General features: G+C 37.2%; 2 protein-coding genes across 7 annotated transcripts; both read left to right on the forward strand.

Moving 5' to 3' along the window:
* The first annotated feature begins 171 nt into the window (after positions 1-171).
* On the forward strand, positions 172-11197 carry LOC119981068 (general transcription and DNA repair factor IIH helicase subunit XPB1-like). 4 transcript variants are annotated; one of them, XM_038824042.1, is made up of 20 exons: positions 172-368; positions 457-500; positions 592-673; positions 805-973; positions 1098-1320; positions 1401-1457; positions 2187-2327; positions 3615-3695; positions 4827-4914; positions 5384-5721; positions 5805-5880; positions 5963-6156; positions 6493-6656; positions 6753-6825; positions 7325-7438; positions 8537-8617; positions 8713-8772; positions 10416-10499; positions 10572-10714; positions 10858-11197. In XM_038824042.1, exons 1-20 carry the CDS (start codon positions 359-361, stop codon positions 10949-10951), a joined length of 2316 nt encoding a protein of 771 aa, XP_038679970.1. In that variant the 5' UTR covers positions 172-358; the 3' UTR covers positions 10952-11197. The 4 variants fall into 4 exon arrangements, with proteins under 4 accessions (XP_038679970.1, XP_038679971.1, XP_038679972.1 ...); XM_038824043.1 differs by having other exon boundaries at positions 595-673; XM_038824044.1 differs by having other exon boundaries at positions 173-368; positions 814-973.
* Positions 11198-11952: 755 nt separating this feature from the next.
* Positions 11953-15571, forward strand: LOC119981274 (ubiquitin carboxyl-terminal hydrolase 3-like). Of its 3 annotated transcripts, none has more exons than XM_038824333.1 (3): positions 11953-12088; positions 12520-12690; positions 13072-13364. In XM_038824333.1, the coding sequence occupies exons 1-3, from the start codon at positions 11984-11986 to the stop codon at positions 13117-13119; spliced, it is 324 nt and encodes a 107-aa protein (XP_038680261.1). In that variant the 5' UTR covers positions 11953-11983; the 3' UTR covers positions 13120-13364. The 3 variants fall into 3 exon arrangements, 2 of the variants coding, with proteins under 2 accessions (XP_038680261.1, XP_038680262.1); XM_038824334.1 differs by lacking the exon at positions 13072-13364 and adding an exon at positions 15323-15571 and having other exon boundaries at positions 11954-12088; XR_005464089.1 differs by lacking the exons at positions 11953-12088; positions 12520-12690; positions 13072-13364 and adding exons at positions 14387-14636; positions 15323-15571.
* Positions 15572-17854: the final 2283 nt, after the last annotated feature.

Here is a 17854-nt window from a genome sequence, read left to right on the forward strand (position 1 = left end):
TAAAAATAGTTAAATGACGAAAATGAAATAATGTATAGAGCAAAAGCTATATTTAGCCGTTTGGATTTGATGAATTAATTGGGCTCGATTCTTGGGTATTTGGGTCGTCTTCTGTTTAGCCCTCATATTGGGCATGTCCAAACTAATCAAGTATTGGGTAGAATAACAAGCCGAAATCCAACCCGATTGTCGATTGGACATAGAAGCCACGCCACCGCCTACCTCGATCGTCCCTTCCACACCGAGTCGGCTCCTCTGTATATTAGCCTTACCGCCCACTCCAAAGCTCTCAAGATAGAAACACCGAAGTTAGCGAGATAGAAACTTTTTTGCATCAAATAAGAAGACAAGGAAGATCATGGGACATGGTAATATCCCAATAATATCGTGTCTGGTTCTTCTCTTATATCATTAATACGATTAATGTGTAGTTACTTTTTCGTTTTCGGCTTTCAGGCGAGAAGGAGCGACCAAACAAGAAACTGAAATCCTCTGTGAAGGTTGCTGGATATGATACATTTGATGATACTTTTATAATCAACTTTTTAATTTTATTGGGCTCGCGTTTTTTAATGATCAATTATTCTGCAGCAGAATGATTTCCAGAGTGGTGCGATCGTGGAAGCTGGGGATGTTTATTTCGGTGAGGAAGCGGATGATGGTTTCCGTGCCGGTAAGCTTTATCATCCACTGATTATTGTTGCTGATATTAGGGATATGCACATGTTGTTAAATGTTAATTTCTTAGTTTGGTTTCTGGTTGTTGTGGGCTGAATTGAGTGATAAATTTTTGATTGTTTTGAGATGTGAAAGAGGGGAAGAAGAGGGATTTTAGCAAACTTGAACTGAAACCCGATCATTCGAATCGCCCCTTGTGGGCTTGTGCTGATGGGCGAATATTCCTGGAGACTTTCTCTACTTTGTATAAACAAGCCTATGATTTTCTCATTGCCATAGCTGAGCCTGTATGCAGGTATGTATGCTCCATAAATCAATGATTCTTTTCTTCTTTTTGCCCTTTTGGACTTTTATTCTGGAAGAAAAAATTTGGGGCATGTATGTTTCTGAATGTGAGTTGTGCAAATGCTATATTGTAGGCCAGAATCGATGCACGAGTACAATTTGACCCCTCACTCTTTGTATGCGGCGGTGTCAGTGGGTCTTGAGACGGAAACCATCATATCAGTTTTGAATAAGTTGTCTAAGACCAAGCTTCCCAAGGAGATGATTGATTTCATTCATGCTTCAACCGTTAATTACGGAAAAGTAAAGCTTGTGCTCAAGAAGAATCACTACTTTATCGAGTCTCCATTTCCAGAGGCAAGTTCATTGCCTTGATTTAGTATGGGGTTTTGCCTTGGCCCGTGATGTTGATGCTAATTTTCATTCGATATTTGCAGGTATTGAAGAAGTTGCTGCGAGATGAAGTTATATCTCGAGCAAGGATTGCTTCAGAGGTTTGTCCTTTATTGTGATTGAAAAAGTTACTCTGACCTGAGGTTTGTTCCTTTAGTGTGATTAAAATTGTTACTCTATCCTGTAGGTGGGTAAATGCTCCTTTTCATGGCATATGTCATATTAAAAAGTTTATTTTATGTGTATGATTTCATTAGGAGTTTTATGGACTAAAGTTATTTCCAAGGAGTTAGTTATAAGAGTTGCTTTATTTTCTTGTTGATTTAGAAGAATTGTTATTGAGGCAATATGGATATGTTATTTAGATGTTGGACATGATTCTTGAGAACTAGCATGCCATTCTTGTGCTTATTTATTTGAAGCTATGGATTGCATTCATGCTTCATCTGTTGTGAAGACATGAAATTTCCATTATTTGGTATTATCACTGATTTAGAATAAAAAATGTTGTAATATCATCTCTCTCTATCTAATTCCGCCTCCCAACCCCAACCCCAACCCCAAACATCAAACCGTCCACTAGTTTCGTATTGATATTGTGCCCAATTTATATGTAAAACTAGATATTTGCATGCACAAAGAGAGTGAAATCCAATCCCGTATGAGTTTCTTGTAAATTTGTATGTTCTCAAAATTGAATGTATTTGTTTTTTTTTTTTTCACTTTTATAGACAGTTTTGCTTTTCCATCTTATCTGTGTTTCTTGTCTCCCCGATTCGTTTCTTTTTTATATTTTAGGATTCAATCTCCCAGTATATGTCTTTGTCCAGGGTTCTCATGGAAGTGATGGCTTTACAATAAGCAAAGCTGCAGGTGAAATTGGAACTAGTGATGAGTTGTTAAATGAAGCAGAATTAGCAGCTGCAGCTGAAGAAAAGGAAACCCACTCATTTGAAATCGACCCAGCTCAGGTAATGCATTTTAAGTTGTTACCTCATTGTAACCTTCAAGGCACCTCCTTGATGCCTTCTGCATAAAATTCTTTTTCCACACACACACACACAAAAAAAAAAAAAAAAAAAGGTTCTGTAGGTCAACTTTCGCTAGAATGGAGATGTCTGTGCCTCTTCAATAATTAAGGACATGTTGCCAGTGTGGTCAATTTTGTTATCTTTGGGATTTAACTTTAGTGATATTTTTTTAGAATGTAATGAACAACCATTAGTTAAGATAATGTTCTACCATCGTGATTTGCATTTTCCTATATTATATTATCAAGAAGGCCAATTTGATGTCTTATCAATAAATAGATTGATAATGTTTCTTTCCAACTGTAATACATGAAAGGTCAAGATGTCAGATAAATCGGTTGAAATGCACCACCGATTAGATAAAATATATGTTGTTGATTGGGACTGTTTTGTCCTTTTGCTGCTCTTCTCCCGAGTACCTTATAGTTGTGTTTTTGTTTAGCTAGTTATGGGCTCTATCTGAAGTTTGAGAAGCGGGAAAAAGGTGAATTTCCATATTATTATTCAGATCCAATTAGGCGGCATCTAGGGTCCCCATCAAAGAGATTTGACACCCAAATTAGGCTGCATCTAGGGTCCTATCAAAGAGATTTCAGACCGAAATTAGTGCTCATCTAGGGTCCCATCAAAGAAATTTCAGACCGAAATTAGGTTACATCTAGGGTCCCCATCAAAGGGACTATCACAATATTTAGCTAGCCAAAGCTTAACAGGGCGACAAGTAATTATTTGTAAATTGACTGGCAATTTCCCTTTGCTTCCATTCATACCAAACTATGAAACGTTGTTTCCAAAGATGCAATTATTCTCCAAATGATTCCAAAGTATGCTCCAAACATCTCCGGTCCAAAAACAATGGAGGAATAGATGACTGATGGACTCTCTTCTGTTTTGAATAAGGAGAATATATTAAGAACATTTCATTGGATGATTATTAAGCAATTAATTGATTGACTTATCTGTTAGAATTGCTTGTTTCTGTATGTTCACATATGTGTATCTATGCCTATGAACATTTTGATTGATACTGGGAAGATCATAAAATTGGTGCAGCTTGTTTATTTTGTAGAATGGTATTAAAATTGAACTACCAAAAGAGTAACTGATATGATAGCAGTTTGTCTGACAGAAGTCAAAATAGTTTTTTTTTTTTTCTCCAGAGGAATTAATTTTTGTAATGAACTCACTTTATGGAATCTTTATGTATGAAACTTTTCTGGTTGGCAGGTTGAGAATGTAAAACAAAGGTGCTTGCCCAATGCTTTGAATTATCCAATGCTGGAGGAATATGACTTCAGAAATGATACTGTGAGTGAATTTGTTTTAAACAGAGGAATTATCCAAGACGATTAGCAAGTGATACTGGTTTAGAATGGTAAAGTTTAGGAAAAGAAGTTTGTATATCAGATAATAGTTATAAACGACTCCGCCCAATATTTTTAAGTTATTGTTTGTTTTGTCTAGAGGCCAGAGGACAACCTCTCCAAATATTATGTGTGTTAATGTCTGCGTACATCCTGTCTGTCCCCAACCCCGTCCACTGTGGGAGCCTTGTACAAGAGAGTTGTTTACCTACCTTTTTCTTTTGTCTGTTGAGGTCACGATTTTATTCCTCACCTCCTCCCCATTTGACGTGGGACTCCGATAGGCATTGTTGTAGAAATGAATTTTCCCCCTCGTTTTCCCCCCCTTTTTGTTTCAGAAATGAATTCTCCCGTTCATAATCCCTTTTATTGGTTGTAACTCTTGATGTAGGATTTAAGGTTGTATTCAAGTTGACCCAAGTTGAGACCAATCTTATATTCTTTTGGCTCAACTCGACTCGATCCTGTGCCAGCTCAAGCCCGAGTTTTGTTGCATTCAATCAATTTTTGAGTTAGAGCCTAAAATAGAATTAGCATTAGTTTAACTCGAGTCATACTGGATTGAACTCAAAGGATACAATCAAGCTTCTGGGCTCTAACTCAGGCTTAGCTCTCGTACTAAATATCTCCCCATCCAAATGCGAGTTAGAATATCCAATGGAAGTCACCTATGGGCTCTAATCAAGCCTGATCAAACTTGAGCTTGAGGTGCTAGATGAGAATTTAATTTGTTTGTAGCCTAATGGTAAGCCCATTTACTTTCTCAGGAACTGTCCATATTTTGCTTGCGCCTGTTAACAAGGTCTCACCGATAGTGTTGGTAGACCCAATCTAACAATTGTTGTCATTTTCTGTTTCGACCTAGTGGATTTTTTTTGGTTCACCCACAAAGGTACCTTATAGTGTAAGGATCATGGTCTTCATATTACCTACTGACTGGTTTTTGATATGGGGGCTCTAGTACCCTTTTGTACTTATGAGCTCCTACTGGAAGCTAGCTCTATGGGGACTGTAGCCCAAGGTTGCACAACGTATCTTGTGTTGACCATTGACTGGTATTTTTTTGAACTTGCAGGTCAACCCTGATCTTGACATGGAGCTGAAGCCTGAAGCCCAGCCACGGCCATATCAGGAGAAGAGCCTTAGTAAAATGTTTGGAAATGGTAAGGGTGTCACATATAACGAAAATCCCTTTTTTTCCTACCATTTTCAGCATAGAGCTATTCTAAAGAACTTCATATGTTTGTTAGTTGCGCTTTTGTACGAGCACAATTTAAATCTTGATTAAGCCGGTTACAAGACCCACTTTTCTTTTGATTTGAGAAACAATCAGCGCCGCCCTAAGCATTTTGTAGATATTCTGTAAAATTTGTTTATTAATTTGTTCACATATCCTTTCATCTCTCTTAGACTTAAGGTTGGCTTTATCTGCCTGTGTTTCTTTTTCCCTTTTTCCTCTGTAGAAAACAGTATGAAAATAAGCCCAAAAAAAGTGCAGTTAAAAGCATACATTGTCCAACCCAGCCTTAGATCCATGCATTTTTTTTATAATAAATCGTTTTGCATGCTTTTTATTGGGAAGATGAATCCTTTCCGCGTTAAAGCCTCCAAGTTGAATGTCTTGCATTGCAGGGAGAGCAAGATCTGGTATTATTGTATTGCCTTGTGGTGCTGGGAAGTCCTTAGTTGGTGTTTCCGCTGCAAGCAGAATAAAGAAGAGTTGCCTTTGTTTAGCAACAAATGCTGTTTCAGTTGATCAGTGGGCATTTCAATTTAAGCTGTGGTCAACCATCAAAGATGAACAAATTTGTCGTTTCACATCTGATAGCAAGGAAAGATTCCGTGGCAATGCTGGTGTTGTCGTGACAACCTATAACATGGTTGCTTTTGGTGGAAAACGGTCCGAAGAATCTGAAAAGATTATTGAGGAAATAAGAAATAGAGAATGGGGACTCCTTCTGATGGATGAAGTTAGTCTATAATATTATGGTTATTCTCAAGCTATATAGAATTCATATGCATTGTGTTTTAATTTGTACTCTCATCTGTTCAGGTGCATGTGGTTCCTGCTCACATGTTTCGGAAAGTCATCAGCATCACTAAATCTCACTGCAAACTTGGGCTCACTGGTATGCCTTAAAGTTACTTTGGGCACTTCACTACCTTCATCTTACTACTGAGAAAGCCATGCTAATTGTTTTGCAATTGCAGCCACACTTGTTAGAGAGGATGAAAGGATTACAGATTTAAACTTCCTTATTGGTCCCAAACTGTACGAAGCAAGTTGGTTGGATCTAGTAAAAGGAGGGTTTATTGCAAATGTGCAATGCGCTGAAGTATGGTGTCCCATGACAAAGGAGTTTTTTGCTGAATATCTGAAGAAAGAAAATTCCAAGAAAAAGCAGGTTAGCCCACAAGAGATTGTTAATGAGAGTAGTGTAGTTGAAAATCTGGGGTATACAACTTTTGGTGAATATGTAGGAACTATAGTGTAGGTTACGTTGCTGTCTCATATGGTCATTTAGTAGCAAGATGACTGCTATTTACTGATCCTTCACCACTTTATTTAGCTCACTGCTGGAATTTTGTAAGAATGGTCTAACAGTTCTTCTTTCTAACTTTCCTCCTTTGTGTTCGTAAATTCTTCCATTCCCTTAAAATGTGTACTCTTGTGACTTTCTATATCACTTTCGTTGGTTAATCATTATAATTCCCTCCTCGGAGGCAATAAATTCTTACAGGCACTTTATGTTATGAACCCTAACAAGTTCAGAGCTTGTGAATTTCTCATAAGATTCCATGAGCAGCAGCGTGGTGATAAGATAATCGTGTTTGCGGACAATCTTTTTGCACTTACAGAGTATGCAATGAAACTTCGAAAGCCTATGATCTATGGTGCAACCAGGTCTGTTGATACTTATCAACTGCCTTTTGAAGCCTTTAAATTTTAATACTTTTGGCGCTGCACATCATAATGGCTGATCTTTTGTGTTATGTGCAGCCATGTTGAGAGGACAAAAATTCTTCAGGCCTTCAAAACTAGTCGGGAAGTTAACACAGTCTTTCTATCAAAGGTTTCCAGTTTGAAAATTGTTACAATGTATTACTTTCTTCAGTATGTTTTTTACTGGTCCTGTCTTTAAACTTTGAGTATTACGAGTAATTATTTATGCCTTTAGAGGACCAAGAAAGTAGTTACTGGTGTCATAGTCGGGCGTATTAATGGAGCATTTGCTTGTTGTGTGCGTGCAGAGTTTCACATCCTAATCGTTTCTGCTTCAGTGATGTCTCATCTTATCTGGGGTTGTAGTGTAAAATTTGATATGTCCCATTTTGTGTGTTTGTTTAATTCGTGTTTCATTCTAAGTAGCCAATTGAATTCTGTTTATCTAATCTATTGAAAGATGACAAGTGATTTTCCAGAAAGTAATTTACAACTTGAAAATTCCATGTCATCTCGCAACATATGAGTGAGTATGCAACACTGTTAGAATATGTATAAATGCATGTTGTGAAATGCCTCAACCCAACTTGTTGAGGCTTTGAAGTTTATGATATTGTTCGTATGTACAGGTGGGTGATAATTCAATAGATATTCCGGAGGCAAATGTGATAATTCAGATTTCATCTCATGCTGGTTCAAGACGTCAAGAAGCTCAACGATTGGGTCGAATTCTTAGGGCAAAGGTAATTCTTACAATTTCTTTATATGTTTGACGTCCTAGCTTCCCTTATGACACGGGACGAAACTCGAAAGCATCATAAAGACTAGATATCGTTCTAGCTGGATGAAAACCTTGAATCCACTGGGAACAGATCTTGAATCCAACAGAGAAATGGAGCACTCTCTCTAATTATGCTAGAATTAGGAACTACTCTAAACACTACAGCTTTTACAGCCAACTCATATTAACTCTAGAGCTACTAATAATTCTATAGAAATACACTTCTAATGAGAAGAGAAAATATTTAAAGCCAACTGATGCAGGAAATGATGCAGGAAGACCATTAATGTTATGTTTTCATAAGTTAGTTTATTATTGGGTCTATTTTAACTAAGTTCTTTTAGTTTTCGAACTAAGGGTATTGTCGGAATTTCCAGATATGTTGGAATTTCGAATTTAGTAATAGTTATTTGTTTTGAGAGTCTTTTATTAGGTTATTAGTTTACTTCTAGGGATCCTAGTTTTATTTGAAGGAGGTTTCTTATGTAATTAGGATTACTAGGAGTCTATATATATGGATGCAAGTCAAGAATAAATAATAATGAGAGTTTTTTATACAAATTTGCTACAGGAGAGATTCTGTCCTAGGGTTCTTAATTTTGGGCTTAATTTGGGGATTAGGGTTTTGGTTGCTCAATCCTACAAAAATTCTACATCGGTAGTTTCAAAAACTACATCAGTCTTTGTAACTTGTCCTACATCACCTGAAGGAGGGAGTAGGTTAGTGCTAGCTTTGTAAGATCATAAGTTGATGGATTAAACGATTTTATTTCTAAGATTTGAAAGTGCCAGTGAAAAAACCAACGTCTTCGATTTATGCTATTGTTTTGTTTTAGTGGAGCATGTGTATTTATTAATCTCTACGTTGTGAGTTAAGAAAGGCCCAAAGTGGGCTTTTATTATCTGAATGAAGGGAAAGTACGATTGGATCTCTGGCATGCATATTTATGCTTCCTATTCATCTCACTATTCATTTGGTTTGGTTTCTTTCTCTATCCCATCGAATTTGTATTCGTAAAGGGGATATTGCATAGAATTTAATATTTTTTTGGGTTAACAGGGTAAACTTCAAGATAGGATGGCAGGAGGAAAAGAGGAGTATAATGCATTTTTCTATTCCCTTGTTTCAACAGATACACAGGTTTTTATTCTTAACTTCAGTATTTGTAGAGAGTCGGGTATCATTTTGTACTCCTCTCTTGCTTGATAATTAACCATCCTTGTTCCCCCTTGCAGGAGATGTACTACTCAACAAAAAGGCAGCAGTTTCTGATTGATCAAGGTTACAGTTTTAAGGTGCATTTTCTTACTGTCCAACATGGAAACAAACAATTTTTCCTTTCCCTTAATGTAAAATATCTATGTCAATGACCAGTGGTAGTGGTTTATCTGTGCAAAGTAACTAACTACTAACTAGAGGGTTGGTTAATTTGTCTACCTTTTAGTAGTTTATATATTATTGGGATAAGTATCAGGGGATTGCAACTAACTACTAACTAGAGGGTTGGTTAATTTGTCTACCTTTTAGTAGTTTATATGTTATTGGGATAAGTATCAGGGAAGCCCCTGAACTATCAAAAACAGATCAGTTGAGCCCTTAATCTTTTTTTCGTATCAAACTAGCTCCTCACCTTTCAGCTATGGTCCAGGTTAGCCCTCAGACCATTTTGCCGTTAAAAAATTCTGACATGGATTCCATTTTATGACATGTCCATCTTTTAGTTAAAAATACAAATTAAATGCATAATCTGACATGTATTTTAGAAAAGAAAAAAAAATAGAAAGAAAATAAAAAAATAAAAACATTCCAAATCTCCCAAATCAACAACTGAGATCCTCTTCCACACTATTTCACACCCTACAATTGTCCAAGAAGCTTCGTGACCTCAAAGGATCTTGCGAAGGCTGCTCAGCTTAACTACGAGATCCTCAACATCTGAGCATTGAAACGATGAAGGTTTTGGATCCCACTTCGTGTATTGGGTTGAATCCGACGTGGAAGAGGACAAAGTCTTCTATTGAATGACTGGTTTACAAACCTGGGCTCAGACGGATCTGACTTCGTGTACTGGGTTGAATTGAAGTGATGAAGGTTTTGAACCTGCACGGCAACATCTTTTCCGGTGAAAGCCTAGAATGTGTGCTCGTCAATCTTGCCAAATAAGGGAGACCATGGGCTGAGTGAGTTGATGATGAAATTTGTATTGGGTTTTCAATTAGGTTTTGGGTGTTGGATTTTCAATTAGAAGTTGCTGGTGTTGGTTTCGGTGGTGGTGCCGCCCAACAAGGCCGTGGATTTGCAGCTCCTCTTAGGTTTGATTTTTGAATTAGTGATTTAGGTTTGATTTTTGATTTTTTTTTTTTGTTTTCCATGTGGTAATGGAATACCAATAAAAAATAATAGCGTATTTCCACATGGAATATCATTAAAAAAAAAAAAAATACACATCACCATTTAACGGCCATGTCATCTCTATCATGACGGAAAGTGTTCGAAGGGTTAACGTGGATCATTGTTGGAAGATGAGGGGCTGATTTGACTCGAAAAAAAGATTAGGGGCTCAATTGATCTTTTTTTGGTAGTTCAGGGGCTTCCCTGATACTTATCCCTATATTATTTCATTATAGATAGATGTCATAATAGGGGGTGATATTTTCTACGTAGATGTTAAATTAGATCAGAAGCTGCGATGGTCTGGCTGGATGGATTCCCCCCACCCCTTTTTTGTTAGTCTGTTTACTTTTACTGTAAATAAAAGTCTTACGGCTCTGCTGAGGGAATCTATGAGCGTAATCAAATCTGGCATCATGTCATGATTACTCTTTGCTTGACCTGTTTACATAAGTGTGACATAGTTGATATGCCTGATAACCATTAGTGCATCAGCAACGTTGGATAGTTATTGTGTTAGTTGGCTTCTGATGTGTGCTCCCGGCAGGTGATAACAAGCTTGCCTCCAGCTGATTCGGGAGCCGACTTGAGTTACCATCGTCTTGATGACCAATTGGCACTTCTCAGCAAGGTGTTATTTCGCTCCTCCAGTCCTGTTACTTAGTTCTCAAAGTAGAAATTTCTGAACTGTTTCTCTTACCAGGTTTTGAGTGCTGGTGACGATGCAGTTGGTCTAGAGCAGTTAGAAGAAGATGCAGATGAGATAGCCCTCCACAAAGCCCGTCGCTCCATGGGATCCATGAGTGCAATGTCCGGTGCAAATGGGATGGTTTACATGGAATACAGGTATGTAATTACCTGTGCAGAACCTTAATAGTAATAAGTAAATGCGTCTATGATCTTTTGCCTATTCTACAATTTGTTGTTTTCACTTTGCTCTTTAATTTTGAATTCATGGTTTAATAAATGCGGTTTTTCTCCCTTCACAGCACTGGGAAGAAGCTTGCTGGGCAGGGCCAGATGAAAAGTAAGCCCAAGGATCCATCCAAGCGGCATTATTTGTTCAAAAGACGTTTTGCCTGAATGGCAATCAAACCGCTCGGAGTGGTGGCCTCTGGTTCGTTTTGCCCCTTGCTATATGCGCTATACATTGTTGCTTTCACTTGGATCTTCGTATGTGTAATACTATGGATCTGATCAACAAGTTATCAAAGCTTTATTGAAAATTGAACAGATTTTCAGAAAGCGTCGAATGTACGTACATCTGGTGTATTAAAGGCCTTGTGACCATGCTACTAATCAAGTTTTAATTTGTATACCTAAAGTTGATTGATCACTGTTATACATATTTACAACTTCTGCAAACACACCAACATGGTTTGGCATGGTTGCATCAATTCATTATTTATCAGTAGGTGGTTTCGACTAAGCTAAACCATTATCGTTTAATTTATTATTAATCACCGAACCTTCTCTCAAATCCTCCAAAATCGGGAATACCTCAAAGCAATTACGAAACATCATCGCCACTCATCCTCTTCAATCGTCTCTTTGGAGTGAATGTGAGGCACGAAAATCAATAATCCGTTTGGAGCGTCTTCGTTTCCTCTGTCGGAATTGTCGGAATCATCAATAGTGGTTACTCTTCTCGCTGATACGAACAGATATGGAAGAATGAAAGTGGAGATATGCAAATTAGCGAGCTAATATGAAAGTCACCAGTTCACGGTTTGACGGGTTTCACGATTTGAATCACAATTTTTGTCAGTTCAATGCTTAAATGATAAATTTCTAGCAACAACCCATGCTGACTATCAGTTCATGGGTTTCACGGTTGAACTGACAATCCGAGTAAAGTTTAAAAACTATGCTTTAAACTTAACATTTTTTTCAAAATTTTCCCGTTTGGGTTGAAAATCAGTCTAACAATTCTACAAAACCGACCCTAAATTGAACACAAAATTCAATTACTACCGCGGGCCGAACACCTAGTTTCAGCTTAAAATCCAGATGTCCAAAACCTATATATGTGAAGGAGGCATCTCTTGCGGATGCCACAACGAAGAGTCCAAAGTCCAAAACACTACCCTTTCATCCCATCGTCGCCAAACCCTAATGTTTTTGTTAGAGACACGATTGAAGCTAATGGCTACCATAGACGAAAGCCCTTCTGCTAAGATGTGGCTTCCTCTCGAAGGTAACCCTGATGTCATGAACCAGGCATGTCTCTTCAAAGCCCTAATCTCTCTTTCCATTTCTTCTAAATCTCCTTAATTCAAAGTTGGTTTTAATAGTTCGATAGATTGACGGTTTGGGTTTGATAAAAGGGTCGTTGGTAGTGATCTGAAAATTTGGGTTTATACTGTGACACTGTGTACTTTCTTAGTCCTTATGGTGGGTTTCGTTTTCAACTTTAATCCCCTTAAGGGATTTGGTGAACTTTCTGATTGAATTGGTTTCGAGATTTCCTTATGGTATATATGTTCGATAGTTAAGGAACAAAAAATCCAATGCTAAATTCAGGGTTAATTATGAAAAATCATTCTACAAAAGAACTTGGTCAAAATTTTGCATTTTATCAAACTTTTGCCTTGGGGTGAATATGTGAAATATAGACAGTCCTAATTTACGTTCTTCTATTGTGGCTGCAGTTCCTCTGGGGTCTTGGTCTCCACCCTGATGACGCAGAGTGCTGTGATGTTTATGGTTTGGATGAAGAACTCTTGGAAATGGTCTCAAAGCCTGTCCTTGCTGTGTTGTTTCTTTATCCCTTAACCTCACACACTGAAGAAGAGAGAATGCATCAGGAAAATATGAAAAGGGTGAGTACAGTGGCATTTTGATCATATGGTGAAAGTAAAAGCTCTGTTATTGGTGTGTTGTTCCTGATTAATTTTTTAATTTTGCATTGGATGCTGACGCTATATTTTTTATCACAATTCATTTATTTCGGAAATACTGGGGTACAGATTTTTTCCCTGTTGCCGTGATCTTTTATCCGATAACTTTCATTTACTTGGCAAATCGGTTTCTGGAAATTTAGTTATTAATTTACTGTTTACATTAATATTGATTGTATTTTTATACCTTAGTTATGAATTTTTGCAGTGTTGATATACCTATTTTAATCTTATACCTGCTGAAATGAACTGATTGGTAAGCCATGATGAATTTTTTTTTTATTTCACAATATTTGCTTGTAGGAAAAAATGGACTCTCACATTAGATGTGCAGCAACACAAGGAATTTAGTTTAAGGATAGTGACGATCGAAGATAAGATGAGATTAGATATTTTAAGATGGATTGCCATGTATAACGTTGATTGAAAATTGAAAAAACTCGGGTGGGAGGTATCAAAAAGAGTATAGGCTGAAAAACGATAGAGATGGAAATGATAATTAGCAATATTTGCTCCGTATTCTGCTGAATTTATTTGGGACAAACTGGTATAATTTTCGCTCCTTTTATCTCTTCATTCATATAAACTATGTGGGACTTTATTACTTTACTTCCTTGTTCCCTCATTCTGTACTTGAATTGTTATTTAATAGCGCCAATTAGTGACTCAATTTTAATTAATTAATTACTCACTGATCGTTGTTAGGTTTAATTTCTATATTGTTTATTTTCAGTTTAGCACATTATGTTATTGGGTTTTTCTCAAGCTTTGAAACTAATAAAAAGGTAAACAACACCCGTGCACCAAGCTCCCATAGTAGGCAGGGTCGGGGACAAGCAAGATGTTCGCAGACCTTAACCCACAAAATATGTGGAGAGACTGTTTCTAAGAATTATCTATGCCCTCTAGTAGGGCTGTGCAAATGAAACCGAAAACCGGACCAAAACCGGTAACCGGACTGATGCTTTGGAATTGCACAACTTTCTCCATAGAGGAGCTTTTCACGTTTTTGAGCAATTCGAGACATAACTTGGTCTATTAACGTCTTTACCTTACGAAACGTGGCACAAAGACGCAACTAGCAAGTTAGACATTTAAGATTAACTATGAAATATTAATATAATATATATCATTCCTTGAGATTTTTTTGGAAACATTTTTATCAATCTTTTAAGATTTGCTTACAAAATAGATATTTTACGAAAAACCATAACCGGACCGAAACCGAACCGGTTAGTCGGTTAACCGTAGTAACGGATTTTGATGGTTTTGGATTGGTTTTGGTTTCAGAAAATACAAATCCGTAATTTCCGGATTGGTGACGGTTTGGCCTCCACGGTCCGGTTAACCGGACCGTGCACAGCCCTACCCTCTAGGTTGCACCTGCAACCAGTGTTTTCAAAGGCGAAAACGCAAGGCATGGCGTTATCATCTCTTCAAGGCGAGGCGTAAGCCTTGATGCGTTGAGGCATAAATTTTTTGGGAAAAATATTTTTTACATTAAAAATATATAAATATGATAGAGATGTATAATATTTAAATTATTAAACTTGTGAATGAAGTTTAATTGGAGGCAACTGGGACTTAAAGCCCAAATGCCCAATAGTAAAGTCTTCTTAGGCCCAAAGTAGAACTAAATACTTCAATCAATCCATGGTCCAATTGAGCCTTCAAGTGGAAGACAGGACAAGATATCGCATAGGGCACTTGGAGAGTAGGATCCAGAAGGCTGAGGAGTGAGGACGAATGAAGCAAAACAGTACCTAATCTCTCTAATCTCAAATCTCTCGACCACCGGGTTCTCTTCTCTCCTCTCACTTGGGTGACTCAAAGTTCTTGTTCAGATGCTCTCGATCTAGTGACTCCAGGTTTTGGTTTCGATCTAGCAACTCCTAGTTTTGTTCTGATGCTCTCTTCTCTCCTCTCACTTGGGTGACTCCAAGTTCTTGTACTGATGGTCTCGATCTAGTGACTCCAAGTGTTCTTGTTTAGATGCTCTCCTCTCCTCTCACTTGTGTCTGGTTCAATTTTGTTTTCTTTATTCCCAAAAAATTTGTAAAACGATGTAGTATTGGCATAAATCCTGTGAAGCGACCGTATCTATACACATCACACATCACGCACCAAAATACACATTACGTCCAAAAGACGTACGCATAGTGGGAATCGTTTTTCTATATGCTTTGGTACTTTTTTTTTGTTGATTTCGCCCCAAAACGTGCATCGAAAATGCCTTTGAAAACATTGCCTGCAACTCTACCATACATGTTCGTCTGCCACTAGGTTTGAAACTAATGAAATGGAAAAATTTCAAAGATGCCTTGGAATGAAATATGGCGATAAATGATACGGATATGGGAGATTTAGAATATTAAGATATTTTTGATGGTTGTCAAAAATAATTCTGAGCTTGTCTACTAGATGTTTTCTTTTGTAATTATTTCTTTCCCTGTGTTCCTTTAAAATTCAAATTACCCCAAAGTTTGATTAAATGTTTCATGTAGTGTAACTTAAACGTATAGTACAAATTTTGATTTGCATGTGTATTTCTCAGGATTATTCCTATACGAATTGGCGTAGGAGGCATCATTGGTAGAGGTAAAAGTTTTAGGCAGCATCAGAGATTCTCTTTTTTCCCTGTGATTTCCAGGCAAATAGGGTTTGGTATGTATAAGATGACATTAGGGGATTTTGTGGATTGTGTTTACTGATTACTCCTTTTTGAATTGGACGCGCATAAATTGTAAAAGATTTGGCTCTATGTTGGAATCCTTTATTTTATAACTATTATGGCTTGGATAAGAATTTGATACTTTGCTTTCCCTGGCTTTGTTGTTTTTTTTTTCAAATTATTATTATTAACAGAATATATGGGATATGGAATGAACTTTAATTGTTGGGAGTGTTACTTCAATGCACAATTGACACAAAACATTCAAGCAATAAAGTCTATAATAAATGCATCATTACTGCAGGCTCCTATTGACTTAAATAGCACAAACTTCATGAATTCATAGAAGCCTAGGAAATTAACATTTGGTACAGTTTCTTTAGCCATAGTTTTTGACAGGTCTCAAGTATTATTATACACTAAGAAATATATTTTTGTAGCCAATGCATAATATAAATTGTCTCAAAATATAATTTAGTATTCGGTTTCTTATTATTTGGTAGTGTTATATGTACGTGTCAAAAATAATATTAATACTAATAATAATAATATTATTATTATTATTAACACATTGATAAATATATGTATGCACAAATTATTCCATCACAAGTAAAATAATAATATTGTACCTTAAATTTATGTTTTCCTCCAAACAAATAAAGGAAAACATTAGTAAATTTTTTGTCCAAACACTTGAAATTTTTTTTTTCCATGATAAATTTTTCTTTAGATATATTTTTCATGAGATGTTGTTTTTCCTCCAAGCAAACGAAACATTATGCTTATAAAAAAGTTTTAACTTACAACAATGATTACAATTGGCTATCTAATTGGAAAAAAATATAGGTACTTTGAAAAAAATTATTAATATTTTTTTCCTATTATTAAACACTATTAAACTTTTGATCAACTATTACTTTAAAACTTCACTTAAATACCATCCACGTAACGTGCGGGTTTACCACTAGTTTTCATATACTGCCAAAACACAACTTTTTGCTGATAAAGTTTTTTTTTAAGCCCCCTCAATTACCACTTAATTACTTAATAGCATTTGTATGTCAAGGCTAGGTAAGAGAGGACATAATATATAAGAAGACTTGGTAATAGAGACTAGAGAGAGAACAACATGAAGATGGAGAGATTACTATTGAAAATTGACTTGTGGAAAAAGAATGGTTAGAATTGTGGAAACAAAATGACTAGCAAGTTGATTTTAGGATGACATTGAGTTCTCTAAAAGTCGGTGGAACCACTTCACAACAATGCATCCTAGGCGTGCAGGGAACATATTGCACAACAACACGTCACGGTCTACCCACAATATCATCTTGTGAGTATATGTAGCAATATGGGCAACCGAGTCTTACTTACCATCATAGGGCTCGAACGTTGGAGGGTAGAACTTGGAGGGAAGATCATCCAATTATATGGACTTCACGAAAGGAGTTGTAATCATTTTCCTTAGAGTATGCTTTGTCTTTCTCTATGCACTCCACTGTGTATCACTAGTCTTCCTGAAACCTCTTGCCCTTTCCATCCTCCAAGATCTATGTCATAGCGAAGTCCCAACATACCGAGGCCTTTCCCGGCTTGGAGATGTGGACCAGCATCATGTCCTCCTAGGTGGGGGAAATGTCCTCGCCTCTTTCTTTGGGTGAGGCTCATCTTCTGACGACGACATCTGCTAGTGTTTTTAGCTTCTTGTGGCAGCTTTGAGCTCCTCTCCTCCGCTCTCCAACGATCACCAGTTCGATGACACTAGCAAGTTGCTTACCCTTCCGTTTGAAGGAGTTGAGCTTGTTCATCATAGCCTTGAGTTCGTCTTGTCCTAGCTAGAGTTCTTCATGCTTCCGACGTACTGCCTCCTCTTTCTCCCCCTAGAGGGCGATCATTCTCTTCTCTCTAAACCTGACTCCCCTGGCCTTTCCCGACTTCAGGAGGGGGCATATCGTTCAATCTTGAGCTTCTCTGGTATTTATGGTATGATGTTTGAGACTCACAGATAAACGATTCCCACAGACGGCGCTAATTGTGGATGCAAAGAATCAGATGATCCACACGTCAACTGCTGACTGAGCGGCAAGTATCCAAGAATCCTACAAGAATAAGGGAGAATGCGGCCCTTTGTGGCCTGGAGACACTCCGATACTCAAGTCAGTACTCCTAAGAGAGAATCAAAGTGAAAGTGAATAAGATAATAGTACGAAGCATAGCTTGGCTTACCCTCAACCTCCTTTATATAGGAGTTGACAAGGTGAGAAGATAAAGTCATTTGATATTATCGTCCTAGAGTGTCAATGTATGATCAAATCTCTCCTGATCCCAATCTCCTGAGTTTGAACGTCTTTAGACGTTAGTTTGAGATATTATCTGAGAGTTAAGAGTTATCATCTCCCATCTTTTATTCTTAAC

This window comes from Tripterygium wilfordii, chromosome 16 (genome assembly GCF_013401445.1).
Source record: "Tripterygium wilfordii isolate XIE 37 chromosome 16, ASM1340144v1, whole genome shotgun sequence".
NCBI classification, from domain to species: domain Eukaryota; kingdom Viridiplantae; phylum Streptophyta; class Magnoliopsida; order Celastrales; family Celastraceae; genus Tripterygium; species Tripterygium wilfordii.